The sequence below is a fragment of the Citrus sinensis genome, chromosome 4, assembly GCF_022201045.2.
Source record: "Citrus sinensis cultivar Valencia sweet orange chromosome 4, DVS_A1.0, whole genome shotgun sequence".
Classification (NCBI taxonomy): domain Eukaryota; kingdom Viridiplantae; phylum Streptophyta; class Magnoliopsida; order Sapindales; family Rutaceae; genus Citrus; species Citrus sinensis.
In genome coordinates, this window is record NC_068559.1 from 11,913,134 (window position 1) to 11,935,041 (window position 21,908).

The following is a 21,908-nucleotide window of genomic DNA, read 5'->3' on the forward strand; positions in this document are numbered from 1 at the left end:
ATATCTTTTTGTCTCTTGAAACGCATCCCAGTGAATATGTGCAAAGAGCAATTCTCCAGTTATGATCATTATTCCAGAAAGAGCATGCACAATATAGTCTCGGGAATCTAACTATAAACGCCCCTGTTTGCTAGTTTATAAGAAAACTAGATGGGAAGCCTATCCTCGACCCATAGAGGGTGTTCAAGCCGTTTCTGGACGTAAACCCAAAGGAAGATGTGAGCCACAGTCGCAACTACCTGTAAATATCATTTTACTTCACTGTTATTTTATCTCACTGTTGTTTTATCATTTGCATTATTGTCTTTAATAATTTTATTTTATCATTGTTTCTTTTTCTTTTTAATGTTTTCTTTTTGACTCACGAGCCATGTGCTTTACGCGTTATTTGACACTGACATGCCACCTCATACACAGTTGTGACCCACTGTCACCAAGATTATTAAATATGATTTTTTATCAAGCACTCACAAATTATTTTTGAGAAGTATCTCAATGGCAGCTACTCCCAATAGACAATTCAAGAACATTTGTGTGCTTTCTGGATTTAACTATGGCAAACATAAAGAGTTCATTGAGGCAGCCATAGATCTTGGTCGAAGCATAGCAGAGAGAAAATTACACTTGGTTTATGGAGGAGGTAATCGAGGGTTATCAAAATTGGTCTCAGAAGCTGCTTTTGTTAGAGGAAGCCAAGTGTTAGGCATCATCCCAAGAGCCCTAAAACCTTTAGGCAGTTTGTCTGACTCACCGACTGGAGAAGAATTAGTCGTCTCAGGTATGCAAGAAAGAATAACTGAAAAGCTTAATCATGCTGATGCTTTTATTTTCCTTCTAGGAGATCTTGCAACACTAGAGGCACTTATCACACTAGCATATTTAGCTCATCTGCACATTCACCAGAAACCCATCAGTTTGTTAAATGTCAATAACTTTTATGATGGCTTCATCGCATTTCTTAACTATGCAATAAAAAACTATTTCATTCCTTCCGCAGCGAAAAAACTTTTCATTTGTGTTCACACTGTTAATGAGCTACTTGATCTGTTACAAGCTTATAGACCGGAGCCAGACCCCTGGACCTTTGTGTTGGAGCGTCCAAATAATGATGGTAACAATAGCCGTAGTAAGAAGTACAAATTAGATTTAACTCTCCGCTTGTAAATATTTTCTTCTGTGTTACACCAACCAACTGATGTCTTCTGCACTCTACTTCTTTCCTTTAAAACATTGAGGACAATGTTTCGTTCTGGTTGGGGGGAGGGAATAGTCGACAATTGTGGAATCTTGGTTAAGTTTTTACTGATTTTTTATTGTAGAAAATAATTGTTGCTAACTTTTTGTGTTGAAAATGACTGAATATGGAGTGTAGTGACTCTAGAAACACATCTTCATCATTTGAAAAAAAAAACAAAAAAAATTTAAAAAAAATTCAAATATTTTCGTTTTCTTTATTTAGTTTTGATATTCATTTTTCTTCCACTTTTTAATTTCTTCTTTATAAATATACATTTTTTTAAGTCGAAGATGACTGAATATGGAGTGTAGTGACTCTAGAAACGTATCTTCTTAGTTAAAAAAAAGATCGTTTTCTTTTTCTATCATTTTAAGTGTAACTTTTCTAATTAGTTTTTTTGCATCATTTTCACATTTCTGCATGCATATTTTACTTTCATGTTTAGAATAGGTTGGGGGGTAGGATGTTGTTTGAAAAAAAAATTGTGTGATTTGTTTTAACATTGGATGACATGATTAATTTTAAATTTTAGTATTTGTATTATCTTTTGGTCTTAAGTGATGTTATGCTATGTTTGCTACTCTACATGTTGATGTCGGAGACAAATATAAGTTGCTTGAAGAAATGAATATGTCATAATAAGTACCAAGTGAGTTTTTGAACCTATCATTTTTCTTGGAGAGTACCCTTTTTGCCCATTCTTTATACAGCTTAGCAGTTTATTATTTTATACACGATCTCTAAATATCTTTTGAGTTAACCCTTAAAAAATTTGTAAAAAAAAAAAAAACGTGTGTTGCTACATTTGGAGGCCCATCTAACTAGTAGATATGGAAGATTATTTAGAGCCCTAAAAGACGATGGAAAGGCCATCTTGATCCGTTTGAACATTTCTAGCCATCCCTTTTATGAAATATCCGTAGTTAATCCTTTTGAGCCTTTAAAAAAAGAGTAATGATACAGCCACAAACTCTTGTACAAACTTATTTTGTACAAACTGACGTGGCATTAATTCATTGGTTGAATGAAAATATAAATTAATAAAAACAAATCATGTGGGCCAAGTGATATTTAATTTAACCAATCTTATCATGCCACATCAGTTTGTACAAAATAAGTTTGTACAAGAGTTTGTAGCTGTATCATTACTCTTAAAAAAATATATATATATATTTTCTTTGTCAAACTTATTATCTTGACCCATTCCAATTTGGAGTATTACCCAATATCTTACAAGTTCTATCACCTATTTATGTTTGAGAAAAATGTAAATAATTATTTTGTTCAGTGACGTTGTGCCAAACAAAAGAAAAAAAAAACAAAAAAAAAACAAAAATTGTTGTTTCAAAAAGAAAAAAAATAACAATAATAGGTGAAATCCACCTTGCAACTTCCAAAAAAAAAATCTCTGCATTTTTCTCAAACATACAGTTTATTTTCCTTATTTCCCTTCTTTGTTAGTCATGTCTCTAACCTACATTATGTCCTAATAAAAGTCCTTCTTGATTTTAGGGAACTATAGTCTGAAGTAGAAGCTAGTTATATGGGTTAAAAAGATGTAGTGGTGCATAATAAAAAAAAGATAAATAAATTGGGTTGACTAGCACTTTTGTTTGACTTGATATCGTATTATTTATAAGCTGGGGGCATATTTCTTTCATCTTGGTGAGAGCATGTGATAGCATTTCTTTATTATTTTCTCTCAATTACCATTCATTGAAGTGACTATTTTTATTGGGTTTAATTTCTTTGTGAGAGTGTCACTATTTCCAGTGAGAGTTTGGGGTTTAACATGTCATTCTTGAAAGTAGCTGTGACAAAGTCTACTGGGCTGATTCATGTGGATGGTTGATGTGGGTGTGATGTTTCTTTAGACTGGAGATAATGCTTATACTTTTATTTGATTACTATCATTAGTCTGATTGAATTAACATGATTGTTAAAAAAAAAAATTTCATTTTCGATTTGAATTTTGTTTTCACTTTATTTGCTAGGGACTAGCAATAAGCTGATTGGGGGGTGTGTTGAGTGTTATAAAAAGTATATTTATAAAGGAAAAAATCATCATTTTACATTTCAAGTCTTACTAACACCCTTACTTTTATGTATTTAACCTTCTTGTGATTTAATTACGTGTGTTTTATTTTAATTAAGTATTTTATGTATTTTAGGGGCATTATGGTCATTTCACAATGAACGAGAAATCAGACAGTAAAACGGACATCACTTTTGAACTCAGGATGGTCGAAAACCTTAGGAGGAGCATAAAAGGAAAAATGACACTGTTCACATGTACGGTACTATTCACATGTACGGTACTGTCTACGTTACTATGGGTAATTTTTAAAAACCTCCCCTGAGGTTTGGGCTTGTTGCAAGTATATGGCGAGAATTGATTTATTTGTAAAAAACCCCCTACTGTCAGTTAAGTTTAACATTGACCGTTAGTTGACCGTGCAAAGACAATATTACCCTCAACAATAGTTTGTAAACGAAAATAACTAAAAAAAAACCAAAATTATTGGTGCAAAAAGCACAAATCCTATTTTTTGACAATTTTATCCTTGTCAATTCTAAAAATTTACAATATCATAGGTAAAGATTATGACTATTTCATTTTTAAATTTTTAATTTTATCTTTCTTGTAGGAATTTTAAGGAAATATCAATAATTTAAAGAGGATTTTTTAATTTTTTAATTTTAATTTTTTATAAGAACTTTAAGAAAATATCAATAATTTAAAAAGTGTAAAATAGCTAATAATTTTGGTTTTTTTTATAGTTATTTTCGTTTATAAACTATTGTTAAGGGTAATATTGTCTTTGCACGGTCAACTAACGGTCAATGTTAAACTTAACTGACGGTAGGGGATTTTTTACAAATAAATCAATTCTCGCCATCTACTTGCAACAAGCCCAAACCTCAGGGGAGGTTTTTAAAAATTACCCACGTTACTATTCACGACACTGTTCATATAGACGGATCGATGACGTGGCATTGACCGATGATGTGGCATTGACTGATGAGGTGTCACAATCTTGTTGGACTAAAATTCTTATGCACTGTTGATTGGTGATGTGGTAGCATGTTAGTGGATCAAAAATTGCGCGTACGGTACATGCATATACACATAATTATTTTCAACCAAACCACGTTACTGTTCAAGCCGGGTCAAACCGTGTCACTGTTCAAATCGCGTGGTCAAACATCGTATTGTTGACGCGTACTTTTGACTGATGACGTGGCGCAATCTTGAGCGTCCAAACTGTTTTTAATCCGATGGCCATGATTTACTCAATGTATCTATAAAAAGGGGGCCTTCCCCCCTAATTTGGTATCTCTGAATCCATTTTTGGACTCTATTTTCTGTAATTCTTTCTCCATCTTGTATTTTCTACGTATTTTAATAAATTTCTATTTTGCCCCTAGTTCAATTATGAATAGCTAATTTTCTTTTAAGCTTGAGTTGAAGGTGAAGTCTCAACCTGTGTCATGGGCTTTATTTGGTAAATTTATTTTCTCTTCCCCTCTAGTTTTTGTGGATGTTTTGACTTCTCGTCGACAAATAATAATAATCTTGTCTAGATACCGTCATGGTTTCACCGGCTCCCTAGTACAAGGTTATTATTATTAGGCACGATAAACCCTTAGCACCATATTGGTTAGAGTATGGTTCATGAGGTGTGGATTCTCCCCTCATGATTTAATTGGTACTAATAAAGAATATTTAGCCCATGGTGCATGTTGATACGGATCCAGATACCCAAGTACGTCATTTCAATGGATTTCTCTTCAATTTATTCTCGCAATTTCAACTCCAATTTTAGGATAATCGAAGTCACTTTCACCACAAATCTAACCATCCATTTAGAAAAAATTAAATCTACACACAATTAGAATCAACATTCTCGTGGGATCGACACTTGTTATCATTAATCTATTCTACAATAGATTCGTGCACTTGCGAATTCAATAAAATTTGCACAACATCTGCCATAAGATATTTTCTAACATTTCCTTTCTTTTCTCTCTTTATATCCAAAGATGACTTACAATCTAAATGGATCTTACTAATAAAACCCTTCATAGATTTTGTTAGCGATAATAAAAAATAGAGAGGGGCATTTTGATTACTGGTGAATGCTTCTAAGGGTGACCCTCTCGTGTCTCCAACTATTTCTTAGATTGAAGTAGTCTTTTGTTGGCCTATGAAATGAAAGTAAGTCATTATCAAACATCTATTTTGGGTAACCTTCATGATCTACTTCCTGCATCATACTTCTTTTCCTAATACCTTTTTCTACCTTGATAGGATTTATGTTAGCTTCATCGGGAGGCTTGCATAGTTTATTATGCCAGCTCTAAAAGAATAAGTTGTGTTGGAATCGAAAAAGTTCTACCGACTTTTAGTTTTGAATCGGGGAGCATGCCAACTCCTCTTGCAAAGCAAGGTAATAGTGATTGCTATTACTCCGATTGCATAGGACTGCCTTTAACATATATAAGTCAACCCACCTTTACCATAGCTGTATCCAACGATCTAAGAAAGATGTTCTGCTCAGGTATAAAAGACGTCTTAATTCATTATGTTACAATACTCATGTCGTTGAAAACCCTACGACTTTTTTAATCTTGTACTTATATCTTTTTCTTCTTCTTAGAGAAGGCCAACTCTACATTGAATAACCAGTTAACAGTATTTACCTCAGAGGAGGTTTCAAGATGCCAATGGTAACAAGGTAGTCCTAACTTACACAAGTTTTGAAGATGCCTATGGGGACAGGGTAGTCCTAGGTAGGTCCTTGGTTAGACCTTTTAATGAGTATTGAGGTCCTTGTGTGGGTGTCTCATCTTTAAAACTTGTTTGCACTGTATTGAGTGCCGCTTAAGAAACATATTTGATACACAAGGAAGGACACACGGGAAGGAAGCAGCCCTAGCCTTTAATCAACTGTTCACTCTACCAGCTTCTTGCATTTATGCCTCCGTTTGATTGTTGCTTGGGGATCTATTTTTTAGCCTAAAAATTTATCTTTTTATCTTCACTAGAACTGAAGTAAGCCAACTCATTGGATTAGGACAAAAGCATTAAAAAAAAAAGACAATTTGGATGGCAAAAACCTGAATAAACTTCTCTCAAAGTCGGCATACCAACTTTAATGACTCGACTAGTCACTCGCCCTCAAATTAAAAGATCATCTCACCATAGGGTCGACATGCAATTCCCCGTAGTCATAGGTTCTATTTTAATTTGAATGGGATGGGTAGTAGTCCAATAAGGTAACTATCCTAGAGGTGACTACCAAGAGCAAGACTTACAACCCTTGTGATGGAATGGAAAGATCTAGTAGCTCCATGTCTGGCACTAAAAGAAGACTGGCACATGCAAAAAGACTACCTGTGTCTCCAATTGGCACATATTGACAAATTTCTTACACGTCAACAATGACAAAATTATCTCTTCTCTCATGTAAATTGGGCACTGCTTGCTCCCTGAGTCTGGGAGCTATCACTATCACTACCACACCAATAGGATCCGCATTTCTTTGGAAAGAGCTTGCTACTCTTTTGCAACATGGAAGTTGAATGTGCAGGCAAAATTATGTGAGAAAAAGAACCTCTTGGTTGAGTCCCCCAGAGGATAGAATAGCAGTACTCAAGACTAAGAGAAAATTGTGAAATCATTGCACCTTGTTTAGATCAATGTGGATGCTTGCATTCTTTGGAATCGATTCAAATTCACATTCAAAAGAAGTTGGTTTCTTCAATCCTTCTTTAGTCCATCAATTTTGGCTATTGCTTTTCCTCCTAATTGTGGAAGAGTAAATTTAAAATATAACTTATTTCTTGTCTGAAATCTAAATAGATCCTAAATTTTGTACAAGTTTGAATAGGTTTGAAAGCAAATCTCTAAATGATATGTTTATTTTTATGTTTTTGATATCTGAATTTTTGTAAGCAAAAAAAAAAAAAATTAAAAATTGTTGTTTTGACATTTGTACCCTTGTAAGAATTGTATATAATTATTAACTTGTAAATCAAAATTTAATAAAAGAATTATGGGCCAGATGACAATTAATTGTAAAATAAACTGAAATATATGAAATTATTTCAATTATTTGACTTACCAAGCTCTATTTTAAATTAAAATTCATTTGGAAAGTTTAAATAAAGTAAACTCTATTTTTACTTCTAAGGTTTTTTCTCTCCAAGTCCCTATCAGAATAATTATTTAATTTAACAATTTCAATAAGAAATTCAAAATTCATGAGGAATTTTTTGATTGTCATAGTAATTCATGAATATTAATATTATTATTATTGTTGTTATTTGTAAATATTGTATTTGGTTTGTTTAAAAAAATCCAACATTTAATATAAAAAATAGACGATAATTACAAAGAAAACATAAGAGAGAGGGAAAGATTGAGAGAGTTTAAGTTTTATATAAAAGGAAGTAGGCATCGTAAGGGTATTTTTGAAAAATAACATTAATGTCTTATTCAAACTTTTCCATACATATAAGAGTTTTTTACTTTTTCTATTTACATATTAATGTCTTAAAGTTACACAATTCTAAAAAATGAACATGTAAAACACTTTAAAAAACTGATAAAAAATAAAATTTAAACTTCCGACAGTAAACAAACAACCCCTTAGTGTTCATTCATACAATTAACAGACTAAAGTATATTTCATATTTCCATCTTATGCATTTTCCCCCTTTTCTACCACGACTCAGATTAAAGTATATTTCATGTTTACCAAGAAGATTATGGGACATTATGGCCCCTTCATTTTAGTCATTTTTAGATTTGTAGCATGCGGTCTGCATTTATTTTATTTTTCCTTCCAGCATGGATAACCTTATACGATGGATATTTCTAATGTATGTTTTGCTAATCTGAGAAACCAAATGAAAGATGAAAATGAAATGAAGAAATTTGAAAAACCCCTATAGAGCAAAAGAATGGCAGAAAGCATTTAGCCTTAATGAATATATCAATAGTAATCCAGATGCAGACAAATAATGAACAACTGACAGAAAGCAAATCACAAATAGCTCTCACAAAAATAAAAATAAAAAACAAATAAATATCATGTGTGTACCATATTGATATTCTCAAAATCGAAACAACAGTCAACCAAATCCATATAATGATGACCTGTCCTAAGTTCATCACTTCACATTGTAACCCAAAAATGGGGAATTGGGGTAGAAAGTTAAGAGATTCTAATGTTCCAAGTTCTGTACAAATCAGAGGACCAAACCTTGTGCGGGTTCAGTCTTGGAAGGCTGTTGGCCACTTGGTGAAGAGGTTTTTGGAGACTCAGCTAGATGAACTTGAGCAAAGTCATCCACCATTTTTCTTTTCTGTTCCTCTTCAGCCATTCCTGCTTTCTCTTTAGCCTTCTGCCCAACTTCTCCAGCAGCGTGGGCAACCTTATTGAAAGCCCCTGCCACCCACGAAGCCCCAGTAAATACATAGCGGTTCTTCATTATGGCAGATCCTACACTACTAACTTTTTGCTCAGCTGCTACAAATGCTGACTTCGTTTTCTCAGAAACCTGAAATTTCTGATCTACTTCCCGGACTCTGTCACTTACAACAGAAGTGCCAACACTGATCTTCTCGCTGAATCCAATTTTTTTGTCAAAGGAAGCAACTTTAGCTGAGGCTGTTGAGGTAAACTGGTGTTTCTCATCAAAAGTCTTTGCTTTGAAGACAGCATCTTTGCCTAAAATAAAACCCTTCGCAAGCATGCTGCTTACAACATCCTCAGCCTTCCGCAAAGCTGATTCAGCACCATTTGGAGTTTTATTTTTTGTTTCCTGCAAAGAATTTGAAAGCAATCAAGTTAGTGACAATCAATCTTACTACTTGTTTGTCCTAATGCTTAAAATTTGAACAAAACACTTACGTGGAGAGCTGAAGCAGCAGGAGGAAGCTGATAATCTGGAGCCAGAGATATGGAGACAGATAGATCAACGATAGTTGCACCCTGAAATAAAATGCCATTTAAATGAGTTGCATGAAAGTTTAATAGACCTGTTTCATAAGTTTACAGTCCATTTTCTCCAAATTAAATGGACTTAGCTATTTTGCATCGGGTGCACATGGAGAAAAAATCAAAAGGCCTTAAGATCAATGTATGTTATCTTTTAGTGTCCCTTACATGATGATTGTACACAGCCTGTACAAAGGTGCAGGGTTTGGCAGTTGTCCCTAGTTTAAACTCAGTGATTCAAAAAGGTTGAAGGCTTTGGAGGCATTAAAAGAAAATAATAAGCAAATAAAAATGACACAAAGCTTCTCCAAATAATAATAACAATTTGATTATTGATGGTTGCTCTTGAAGTCATATTTTGATCAAATATCCTTTATCTATCTCGGATTGGCCACATATTGATGAAAGAAGATGATGATGGACACAACTGATCACTGATGGTTGCTCTCAAAGTAACATTTTGATCAAATATCCTCAATGTAGCATTGGTCACATATTGCACCTCCCATCACATTTATATTATTTCTAGCTTTTCCTAGAATCTTCACTGTTGTTCTCTCAGTCAAGAGTTTAGTTCAGAGAGGCAGCTTCTCATATCACATATCAGTTACAACCACAATTCATGCTAGTTACACTTTCTCCTCATTCAAACATATTTTTCATGATATTTCTTGTAATAAAATCTGAATATAAGGATTACATTATACAGCTACTCTGTTCAAATCGATACTCACATTGGTTTGGAAATGAAGTACATTTCCACATCAATAGATTGAAAGCTTTGGGAGATTTTAATGCCTTAGTTTATGTTTTTAGTTTTATTTTTTTCTTGATACCCAGACTCAATTGGTCCCTGGTTGCTTACTAATTAATAATAAAAATGAACTGAAATCGGAATAAGAAATTAAAAACAGAATAAATTGTTCACTTTACCTGTAGGAATCGAAATCAGAATCGAAGTGAATTGTATTATCATTGATGTATTTACTTTATCTTAAAATTGAAATGAATCATTACAGATTACTAAAATAACCTTTTTTGATTATTGTCATTATTTATTATACTAATTGTGATTATGATTATTATTATTAAAATATTATTGTTAATAAAAATAATAAAATAGATAAATTTTATTAATATTATTATTAATATAATAATAATGACATTAATGGTGCATTTACTAAATAGGAATAAGAACCAACAGGAATGAGAATGGCTGAAATGGAATGGAAAATGGGAATCAGAATAAATTGTTTACTTAAACTATAGGAATCGAAATAAGAATGAACTTCATTCCCATTGACATGTTTACTTTATCCTGAAATTAGAATGAATTGCTTCAAATTACGAGAAATACCCTTTGTTAATTATCCTTAATATTATTTATATCTATTATAATATTAACAATAATAAGAATAAAAATAATAATAAAACTGAAAAAAATAATTTAGACAATAATAATAGATAACAATAATAATTAAAATAATAAAATAAATAAATTTTTATAATAATGATAATAATAATAGTTATTATTATTATTATTATTATTACCATTATTATTATTATCAATATAATATATCAATATAATATATTACTATTATTATTATGCTTTTTTCATTTTTTGGTATATATATATTTTTCATTTAAAGGGGGCATTTTGGGAATATTGAAATGTTAACGGGGTAGAATGGAAACTCTAAGGAATCTCCCATTCCCCATTCCCCATTCCCAAATTGGAGTGGACCCTGCGATTCTAATTTAGATTCCTTACTTTATTTTATGAAATAAACGCCATTAATGATTTCGATTCCCGAATCCAAGAAGTAAATGCACCATAATAAACAATGATAATAACAATGATGATGATGATGATAAATAATGAAGGACCTAATTGCAAATATTACAAACTTCTGTACAGACTAAAATGCAAAAGTGACAAAACTTAATTGAGGACAATTTGGGGATTATGAAAAATCAATGGGGTAAAATAGAGAATTCAAGAAATGGGAACTTGATTCCCAACCCCTCAAGAGAATCAAGTTCCCATTCCGTAATCCCAAAAACATGTGGGCATTCCCATTCCCCCTTCTACTCAAACAAGTAAACATCATCAATCATTTCCATTTCTATTCCGATTCCCTAATCCTACAAGTAAACATATCATAAGTACTAGCTCTCAAATATTATTTAAAATCAAGTGGTTAGAAACATCAAATCCGACATTTATATACTCTGAATTTACAGCAATTCTCATCAAATTGATACTTAGTTTGGTTTGGAAGAAAAGAATGTTTTCATATCAATAGTTAAAGAATTTTGAGAGGTTTTACGGCGTTTGTTTATTTATTTATTTATTTTTCCCTTGTTCCCAATGGGTCCCTAGCATTTTAAAACAAGAAGCTCAGCTCTAAGGTATTTTTTAAAATCAAGGAGTTTGAAAATCAAATCCAAATATGATATCTGAACTTAGTTAAATTAATATTCTTTTAATTGAACAAAGGAATCATAGGCTTATTTCTAGAATATAAAGATTTATACCATAAAAGTAGCCAACAATACATTATTCTCCTGGAACCACAATTGTAGAACAAAAGGACATTAAAATGCAACAAGAGTTTATTAGTCACAACTACCAATTAAACTTGCTTCAAAATTTGTTCAAGTTTTGCGTGTCTTATTAAAATTATAACCAAAACATGGACATAGGTTGCTTTTAACTGATGATTTCCAAATATGCCAAATTATGACCAAAAGCTTGAGACATGCTAAAAATACAATATCTGGTGGTTTCCAATTAGAGTTCTAGAAGTACAAAATTTCTATAGAGAATATAGCATTTGTAGATTTACCCTTCTACAGAAAACATATCCAAATTAACTGTTGTCCCTTGTGAAGTGAATGTATATGTCAAAGAAAAGACCAAGTAATATAAAGATTTTACCGAAAGAAGAACTGCAGTCTCTGCTCCCTGCATATCCTTGAAGGTAACATACGCAATTTGAGTCCGCTCATTATCACTGCTAGGTATATGATAAGTTTAATACCCCAATAAAGGTTGAAAAAGAGTAAATGTGAAGCCAAACAAGATGCTAACCTCTTCATTTCTACATATTCAATATCACCAGAAAAAGAAAAAAACTCCTTGATGCCTCTCTCCGTTGCTCCCAGAGAAACATTGCTGACTTTGACGGTTTTAATCTGCAAGAGAGCAAATAAAAGTTCCAACCTTGTATAAATAATAATTCTAAGTAGGGAAATTATCCACCGTCCACCTATTTGTTTTTCCTTTTTAAAAAATACACAAACATTTTTTTCTTTTTCAGCACGCCACCTGAAGTTTGCCTTTTATTGCACTCGCCCACTTCCGTTTGATCTCCGTTACTGGATTTAACAGAATATTAATAAAATGACCTTTTTACCCCTCAAAGGAAAATTACAATTTAACCCAAAATAAATGGAAATTGAAGATAAATTGGCTGGATTTAAGTTTTTTCAAGCAACAGAGTTAAATGCAAAAGTGGATACTAGAAATTAAAGGAAAATAGTGTTTGTTGCTTGCTAGATTTAGAAAATTTGTATTTATTTTTTCTCTTTCAATTGAGTTAAATAACATCAGTTAGTTTTCTTTCTTTTTTTTTTAATTTTCAAATCGCGTTAAATGACGTGTCTTCGAATGAAAGCCCATTTTACCCCTCTAATGTCAGCAATGTTCTAACAACGGTTAGATGGAAGTGGACGAGTGCAATAAAAGACAAACTTCAGGTGGCACGCTGAAAAAGAAAAAAGTATTTGTGTATTTTTGAAAAAGGCAAAACAAACAGGTGAACGGTGAATAATTTCCCTTCTAAGTACTATCAACGATGATTTAAAACATCCTCCACTGAAATAACAACGGAATTTCCAGTTGAGGGAGAAAAATGGTCCAAAACCAGCCGATGTGCAGACAGGAGAGAGGAGACAGGGTCTCAAATGCTAAAACAGAAAATAGCCTATATATGTATAACAGCAAATGATGATATCATAACACTAAAACTCATCATTTATAATTTCACAAACTCTAAGGCGACAAACACAGCAGGCATGCATGTTAATTATGAAGTGACTGGCCCTATCCATATGACTAGCTGTTAGTGCAGAAGTTTAAGACCGCCACCAGTTATAGCCAAAAGAACTTTCACTTGTAAAGGAAACGGATACCTTCAGTGCGACGTTAAACATACTTTAAGTAAGGCTTCAGCAGGATTTGCTTTTCAAAATATTGCCCAACAGTTGGAGACAATTGGATCTGAAGACAACCGATTGACTAAGCTAATGGCAATGGATTCATTCTAATGGACCAAGTAGCTGGAGAAATTATATGGGAAACCTATTTAATCTATTGGATATACTATGCACATTACAATAATACAAAGGAAAAACGAGGTAATCAGAAACCCGAGAAACTAAAAAAGGGACAGGAAAATGAGTATCCTATCCTATGGCCAAGCAGCCAAATATTTAATAGGGATCAGATGAATATATATCCTCAAGCAACAACACGTGCTAAATAACTAAACTAAGATAATTCTTATTTGAAGGTCATCTAAAGTATATAAGTAAGCAAGCATTCAAGAAACAGTATGTTTATTAATCTACTTTAATTCACATAAGCAGTTGTTAAATTCAACATCAATTTGTTCAAGAAAACTACTACATTAAAATAGATCTGTCTATCAGCCAAAGTACAACAAAATTTGTTCTAAACATAAATCAATCAGAATCGGAAATCGTAATGGCAATAAATAGCAATACTAACCGACATGCTGAAACGCTCCAAAGAAGAAAATAGCAGAGCAAAAGAAATAAATAAGACTAAAATAGAGACCGAAGAAGAGTTTAGATAATTTATATAAAGCGCGTTCAGTTGAGGCTGGGTATTGGAATGCGCGTGTGAGACCTACGGGTCAGCCCTCGCTGCCGGCTGTCGTCGCACGTGAGAGACGGAAACTTCAGATCACATTCGTATGCTGAATGAAAATGGAAATGTAAAATAGAGTAATTGACAGTGCAGTCCTCATTTGGAAAACCGGATTCTTGGGTGATTTTCAGAAAATGCCATGTGGCATTATTTAAAAGGTTGGCGTATTGTATTACCACACACTTGCACACACATGATAGATGTTAATAAAAACCAATTTTTTTTTTTAAATAAAGATACCAGTACAAACCCTAACTTAAACCAAAATCAAAACACCTATCCTCTCATCTCAAATCCTAAGCTCCCCGCCGAACGCCGGAAATCAGTCACTGCGACCCGCTTTTTGCCGCCAGCTTCGAAGCCTGCGCCGCCGATACGGTTCACGCCACTGCTTCGCTCCGCTTCCCGCCTTGAAAGTTAAGTTAAAGGTGGTTTTATTGATTTTAGTTTAGTTTTCTTTTTAGGCTTCTGAGCATATAGATTTCATATTTTTGTAAACTTCTCTAAATTTTTGTGATCATTTCTTCGTTTGGTTTATGTAGGATGGTTTTTGTGCTGAAATTTGAAGGATTATGTTTTTGATTTTGTTGAATTTCAATTTTTTTTTAAATGCTGATTCTAAATTTAGAAATAAACAATTTTGTGAAACAACTTTTCAACTTTCTATTTAATTGTTTTATAGATACAATGAAGTCTCTTTATTGCTATCATATGATGTGTATTTATCTCCCCTGTCATATGTTTAAATTTCTGCTACTAAAATTTTTAGTGATTTAACCATGCTGAATATATAACCTCCTATTATCTTCAACAAAGCTTTGCAAGGGGTATTTGTCTTTTCTTAGTTTTTCTTTTAGTAAAGTTTTGACCCTTCCAACTTTAGATCATGCTATAGCGTAACTATTGTTAGTTCTGAAATTTTGAACTAGATTTTTCTTTTTAAAGAGGTTTAATTTAACACTAAAATTATGCCCGAAATGATAATATTGACAGAATTAGTAATGATCTTTTGCTTGAATCAAATACTTTGATGATATTGATTTTGGATACTAATTCTTTTTCTTGCATTTTATTCTCACCTAATCAATATTATATGAGAGATAGTCAGTTCATTTTGAGGTGTTCAAATAAAAAATTTGTAATCCATGGAGGCACCTAGCCTATTGGGTGTTGAAATTAAAATTTGATTAGTGTTGGTGGTAATTCAGATAAGACACTGTCAGCAGTGTGGTTCTAGAAAGTGATGTTCCCCTTTTTTTTAAAAAATAATTTCAACCTAGTATAACTCATTCTAGAGCACATGTAATGGATTTTCATTACTTGTTTTAATTTGAATGATATTTTGAGTGCATGCTTGCCTCTCTATTTTTTCTACTCTATTTGCTTTACTTGGTTGCCTTATGATGACATTTAATGGTTCCTCATAATTGTAGGTCAGCAATAAGATGCGGATGGTAAACTAGCAAAAGATCTTCAAGTGGTTTTGAAAAAGTCTAAGAAGGAAATTGCATGCTCTTCTTTTGTTCCACAGGCAGTTCTTCCTTCAAGGGTTTCACTTCTACTCTCCCTGAAATATTTTGAGTTTCCATCGAGTGAAAGCATGATGGACAAAAAGAAATCTGAAGATAACAACATTTCTGCCCCCTCCTCTATCTTCACAACCCTTTTTGGTGGCATCCCCAATGAAAGCACTGTTGCTTCCTCCCTTTTTTCAGACAGCAATCCTTTCAAAAGACAGCACCGAGAATCACAATCTGCTGAGAACGAATCCATCTTCAACCCTATGAATTCAGATTCCTTGGATTCTAATAATTCTGAGCTGAAGAAAATAAAGAAAACCAGACAGGAAAAGCCAAATCCTGATTTACCTGATGCTGAAGGAGCAGCGACTAAGACTCTTTCGTTGTCCAACAAATCCACGAAACTAATATGCCCAAGATCTATTTTGGGTTTTGAGCCAAATGGGACAATGGAGAATGAGATAAAGAAAGAACACAGTTCAAATGTTGGTTCAGAAAGTTATTTAAATAGACAAAAGCAAAATTCTAATTTCAGTGTTGAGGGAAAGAAAAGGAGTGAAAACAAGAAGACAAAAAAGAGGAAGAGGGATGATGTGGAGAAAGATTATGTGGAGAAGAAATATGGAGTGATTGCAAAAGAGGAAGAAGGAAAGAAGGTAGTGGTGGGAGAAAAAAGAAAGAAGGCAGATAATGAGACGGAGGACATGTTGGTTCACAGAAAAGAAGAAGGGTTTGATGACGAGGGTAAGCTCTTGAGGACCATATTTGTTGGGAATTTGCCTTTGAAGGTGAAGAAGAAGACCCTAATTAAGGAGTTTATTAAGTTTGGAGAAATTGATTCTGTGAGGATTCGATCCGTGCCAATAATAGATGTATGTTATAATTTTAGTCTTTTTGGTTTTGTGATGAAGATTTAAATGCTTTAAGGTTTTGTTTATTTATTTTTTAATGTCTAATGATATTTTTTTTCTGTATTTGATTAGACCAAAATACCGAGAAAAGGAGCAATACTTCAAAAGCAAATCAATGAGAATGCAGACAGGTATGATGTTATTCATTGAAATTTGTCTCAGTTTGTTGTTTGGCCTTTCAGTAATTTTGTTTGACAATTCAGAATTGTGTATGGTTATTGTTTCTTCATTTTCTGTACTTGCTTAGGTTTTATCAATCGTGATTCAATTGGTTATTTTATTGATTCAGTAATGTTTTTAAGTTTTGTGTATGTTCCACTCTGTTTTGGCATTTTCAAGACAGTTTATGCCAAGATTAAAATTTACTGGAATTCAGGTTGATTTTCTGGATAGGTTGTCCAATGAACTCTGCTAATAAGGTGGTAGGTCCAATATTAATTTTCTAATGACAAGTGTCTGATGTCACAGTGTTCATGCATACATTGTTTTCAAATCAGAGCAATCAACTGAGGCTGCTTTGGCCTTTAATATGGCTGTGGTATGTTGTTGAGCAATAATGTTAATTTTGAATCACTGGATTAAAATACTATCATAACCATGAAGGAGTTACTAAGTATTGATTATGGGTTTTTCCTGAATGTATGTAGATTGGAGGAAATCATATACGCTTGGACAGGGCCTGCCCACCACGTAAGAAGTTGAAAGGGGAAGATACTCCTCTTTATGATATCAAGAAGACTGTATTCGTGGGTAACCTCCCATTTGATGTAAAGGTATTATTTTGTATGATGGTTTATGTGGACTCCCATAGTGCATTTGTTGTTGCCTGCCTTCTATTATAATAACTGGGTATTTTTCCTCTGCAGGATGAAGAAATTTATCAGCTCTTTTGTGGCCTTAATGATCTGGAATCCAGTGTTGAAGCTGTTCGGGTTATTAGACATCCTCATATGAGGGTGGGAAAGGGAATCGCCTATGTGTTGTTTAAAACAAGGGTATAATCCTTTTCTTTTTAATCTGCTATTGCCATTTAATTAATCTTGGATTTTTGTTTCTATGCAACCAATTGCATGTTTTTACTTGAGGTTTTAATCGGCATGGTGCTTTGTATCTTTTTCTCTTTTCTTATTGATGACAATTTTTTTCTTTCGGTTTTTTCTTTCTAATATTTTTTTTCTTTGGGGTAGCTATAATGGAGAAACACATACATTACACCAAACGTTTGTAACTAGTCAAACTAGTGGTTTTAAGAGCTATACATACATTCGTGCAAACATTTGAAACCAATAAAACTAGTGGTTTTAAGCTATTTTTAGGTTTCAATTATTTTAGGAACTAGTGGAAGAATACTGATTCCCAACCCCCCAAATATGAAAACCATGAGTATTTATGTTAATAAATAATAGACATGTTACACTTTAGTGGAAGCATAATGACTATTCCTGCTGGAAGTATATAAAAATGCTTTCACTATTTCAACTTTAATAAATATTTCAAGAACTCGGCAAGATAAATTAAAATGTAAATAGCCAGCGTATGATTCACTTAGTCATCTGAAGCATACCCTTGCTAAACAACAGTGCATGCTCTTAAATAACATTTAGTTTTATAGAAATGATAAAAAAAAATTATAGACTCTTGAAATGCTTTAAGTTATAATTTTGAAGAAAAGAATAAATATTCTTATTTTGTAATTTTCAAAGGACGAGGAATGGGAAATTATTTGACATGGCAGGAAGCTGCTAGCCGTATTGAAGGATTTCCAAGTCCCATTTTCAAAGGTTTTTATAGTTTTTGAGATGGAGAGCAGTCTTTAAGACTAAAGGTTTCTGGGTACTCTCAAATTATTCCTAAATAATAAGTCTACTAAACTATCACGTATAATGCATTTGTCAGTCCTGTATCTGTCATTGCTTTTGTTTCTGTAGTTTTTTCTTTAATAATAAGTCTACAACTATAGTTTATAATTCATTACCTGTTCTGTTTACTTCTATTTCCTCTGTATCAGCTTCTTTTTCATATCTATTGTACCAAACGTTACAACTATATTTATTTGAAATGGAATATCTATATTCTAATTTGAATTCGGTGTTGCAAAAAGAACAATTCTTATAGGAAAGAAGTTTATGCTTCTAATAAATTAACTTCAGAATCAGAATCTGTAAAGCTTGTATTATATGATTCTTCTGAACCTAGATGCACCGACACTATGATTGTCGGATATTTTTTGTAAAGTTTCTTCCTAGTATTCTTCTAGATCTGAGTTATATTCATTGCTTTCTAATAAATTAATCTTTGCATTTTTATTATTTGGACAATCAGGCTTTATATGTCCTATTTTTCCAAAAAGAAAACATTTACAATTTTTCTCCTAGGTCTATTAAAGTTTTTAGGACTACTAGATTATAGTAGGAAATTTATTTCAAATTTATGTAAATTTATGGTGTGTGTATATATATTACATCAACATTTCTGATATCTGTGTGTGATTCCTTATTATCTACATTATGGGGGTTATAATGGAGGACTTACAATTTTTTTTTCCAACAGCAATAGAAACGTTTGCATAAAACTCTTCTTGTACACCCCTTTCCCCCCCCCCCCCCCCCCCCCCCCCCCCTGACCCCCGCGTAGATGGGAATGATGGGGACATAATTATGAATCTTGAAGAGGACAGCACTACCAGTTGCATTTTAGGATTTGAATTGTTTTACACATCTCTTTTCTCTTCATTTTTTCTTTTGAGTCAGCAGCTAATTTTTTTATTTGCACAACTGTAATTTGCCCACTGAATTCAAAGTATTGTACCTGCCATAAGTTGGATATCGTTAAACCTCTATTACTATTAGCTGTTGTAATTTGCTTGCTGAATTCAAAGTATTATACCCGCTGTAAGTTGAATATTCTTAAACCTCTATTACTATTAGCGGTTATGACCTCCTTACTAATGTCGAGTGGAAAGGAGTCTGAAATTAAATCAACAGGATAATTGGATTGAATAATGTGAGTTACTGCAGGAAGCTGCCAATTTGGTTATTAAGAGACGTAACTTGAAGCTCCGGGATAGGGAGCTAAGGCTTTCTCATGCCCAGCAAAATTGTACCCCATCGAAGAGAAAGGATGTGGCACCTGCAGTTAATTCCCCACCAAAGAAGTTTGTCTTGGATTCAAGGACTCTAGGAAGTGGAAATAGGTCCAATTCAAAGGTTGCTATGTCATACCAGGGTTTACAAGCTAGCAAATCTTGTACACAAAAGAAAGTCCATTCAGGGAGCAGTGGAGTAGTTAAGATGAAGAAATCAAGAACTCAGAAAGGGGAGAGGCCTAAAGTACAGCTGGAGAAAAGACCAGCCGTTGCTCTAAGAAAGGCAAGGGCAAAAGCTCCGAAGGATGTTTGGGTTTCAAGACAGGCAGGGATGAAACGGAAAATGGAGAGCCAAACTCCGGAGATCTCACAGAGGAAAAAAGCCAAAGTGAACGAAAGATGAGATGTATGTGATTCCAAAATAGGTTTCTGTTCCAAGCTGAGAGGATGTTTAACTATGTTAAGGATGATACATGCATAAATCAAGCATTTGCAATGAGATTATGGTATCTTTGTGATTATCTTGCGATGGTAAAGATGATACGTGCATGGATCAAGCATTTGTAATGATAATACTTTGTGGTCATCTTCGGCCTTTTATGCTATTGTGTATTGTTACGTTCAATTTCAATTAAATTGAATTAATATTATTAATTAATGTCATTGTGATATGCTTCATAAACTTCTCACCTTTAATTCGTTGGATATAAATTTAGTTGTTTAATTATATTTCTCGAAGCGTGTCGGCTTTGATTTTTTTTTCTTTTTTTTTTTTCGCTTTTTATCTTTTCTTTTCTTTTCTTTCTCCCTATTAGGGATGGTAAATTTTGAATTCGTATCTGGATGTAGATGCGTTCATATTCTAATCCATGTTGGCATTTTCACATCTGAATCTGCATCCAAATTTGCAATAAAATGTGCAGATCCAGGCACGGGTAATATCCATAGACTGCAGGTGGATATTGGAATATCCAGATCCACAAAAAATAAAATTCAACAATTTGAAATATAATTTAAATATTCAACAATTGACAAATCAATCATGAATAATATACAACATAAATTCATAAATAAAAATATTATAATATAAATCAAACATTAAAAATAATATAAATTTTGAAATTGAAAGGGTTCAATATAGTTAGTGCTTTCCATTGGCAAACATGCTGTCAAAGGCAAATATACAAATAGTCAAATATCGACCCGCACAAGTTAACAAAATCCAAAATGAAAAAGAAGAATCATTAGATTGTAGCAAATTTAAATAGCTAAACATTCAATTTCAAAGCATAAATGATGTTGATATCAAATCCAAAATTGACAATTGTCAGATGCAAAGGATGAATAAACCCAAAACAGAAAGGGAAACCATCAATATCACTATAAATTTAAAGACCATCATATAGATTCCACCCCCTGAATTTAGATATCCACCTTTTACAAGCTAATCATACATTTTGCAGATAGCCTTTTTACCTTCTGTGAAGCCCAAATATTAATAACATAAATTCAAGTCTTGTCTTTTATCAAAAGAAAAATCAAAAAGAAAATCACGGAATTATTGATATTGCCACTGATTCAAGCTTAAACAACATTAGCCAAAAGATTTTAATTATCTTACATGATCTAAGAAACATAATTCTTACACAACTGTTTGATAAAAATCTAACAATTGTAAAAATAATATAATTTTATTATTTTATATTTCCATGACTATTGAATTTCCATCAAATAATTATGAAATAGTCATGTTTCTTACATCATCATGTAAGATAACAAACTCTTAGCCAAAGACATCCCCCTATTAACTATGGCCAATGGGCCGTGCCGTGCCGGCACGGCCCACCAAGTGTCAGCCCACAAGGGTTCGTGGGCCGGCATGGCACGGCCCACCAATTTGGTGGGCCGTGCTGTGCCGTGCCTACATTTTTTTCAGTTGAGCCCGGCACGAGCCCTCTCGTGCCGTGCTCGTGCCGTGCCGTGGGCCGTGCCCAAAAAAGGCCCACCAACTTTTTTTTTTTTAGCGTGCCTAAAAAAGCCCACGTGCCTAGCGTGCTTTATTCAAGCTCACGTGCCTGATGTGCTTTTTTAAGCCCACCAACATAATAATAATAATAATAATATTCACAATCATAATCATATTAATTTTTATTAATAGAGCAATTAACATTTTATTATTAGTTTATCAC

The 21,908-nt window shown here is 33.1% G+C and overlaps 2 protein-coding genes across 4 annotated transcripts; one reads left to right on the top strand and one right to left on the bottom strand.

Annotated features, from left to right (window-relative positions):
- Positions 1–8,289: 8,289 nt before the first annotated feature.
- LOC102629657 (binding partner of ACD11 1) lies at positions 8,290–14,264 on the bottom strand. Of its 2 annotated transcripts, none has more exons than XM_006494343.4 (5): positions 14,042–14,264; positions 12,341–12,444; positions 12,188–12,263; positions 9,160–9,240; positions 8,290–9,070 (listed from the first exon to the last, which is right to left on the bottom strand). In XM_006494343.4, the coding sequence occupies exons 1-5, from the start codon at positions 14,045–14,047 to the stop codon at positions 8,495–8,497; spliced, it is 843 nt and encodes a 280-aa protein (XP_006494406.1). In that variant the 5' UTR covers positions 14,048–14,264; the 3' UTR covers positions 8,290–8,494. The 2 variants fall into 2 exon arrangements, with proteins under 2 accessions (XP_006494406.1, XP_052295983.1); XM_052440023.1 differs by lacking the exon at positions 14,042–14,264 and adding an exon at positions 13,444–14,023.
- Positions 14,265–14,439: 175 nt separating this feature from the next.
- On the top strand, positions 14,440–20,377 carry LOC102629162 (uncharacterized). Of its 2 annotated transcripts, none has more exons than XM_006494341.4 (7): positions 14,440–14,631; positions 15,637–16,595; positions 16,707–16,765; positions 17,103–17,172; positions 17,282–17,407; positions 17,501–17,629; positions 19,652–20,377. In XM_006494341.4, the coding sequence occupies exons 2-7, from the start codon at positions 15,804–15,806 to the stop codon at positions 20,120–20,122; spliced, it is 1,647 nt and encodes a 548-aa protein (XP_006494404.1). In that variant the 5' UTR covers positions 14,440–14,631; positions 15,637–15,803; the 3' UTR covers positions 20,123–20,377. The 2 variants fall into 2 exon arrangements, with proteins under 2 accessions (XP_006494404.1, XP_052295982.1); XM_052440022.1 differs by having other exon boundaries at positions 15,642–16,595.
- Positions 20,378–21,908: the final 1,531 nt, after the last annotated feature.

Bases quoted from the DNA above. Each gene is read 5' to 3' on its own strand.
- LOC102629162 (XM_006494341.4), top strand. From the start codon at position 15,804: ATGATGGACAAAAAGAAATCTGAAGATAACAACATTTCTGCCCCCTCC. The intron at 17,408-17,500 runs GTATTATTTTGT...TTTCCTCTGCAG, and splicing joins ACCTCCCATTTGATGTAAAG to GATGAAGAAATTTATCAGCT. The intron at 17,630-19,651 runs GTATAATCCTTT...GAGTTACTGCAG, and splicing joins ATGTGTTGTTTAAAACAAGG to GAAGCTGCCAATTTGGTTAT.
- LOC102629657 (XM_052440023.1), bottom strand. From the start codon at position 13,464: ATGTTTAACGTCGCACTGAAG. The intron at 12,445-13,443 runs GTATCCGTTTCC...GCTCTCTTGCAG, and splicing joins TGTTTAACGTCGCACTGAAG to ATTAAAACCGTCAAAGTCAG. The intron at 9,241-12,187 runs GTAAAATCTTTA...ATTTTATTTCAG, and splicing joins AGACTGCAGTTCTTCTTTCG to GGTGCAACTATCGTTGATCT.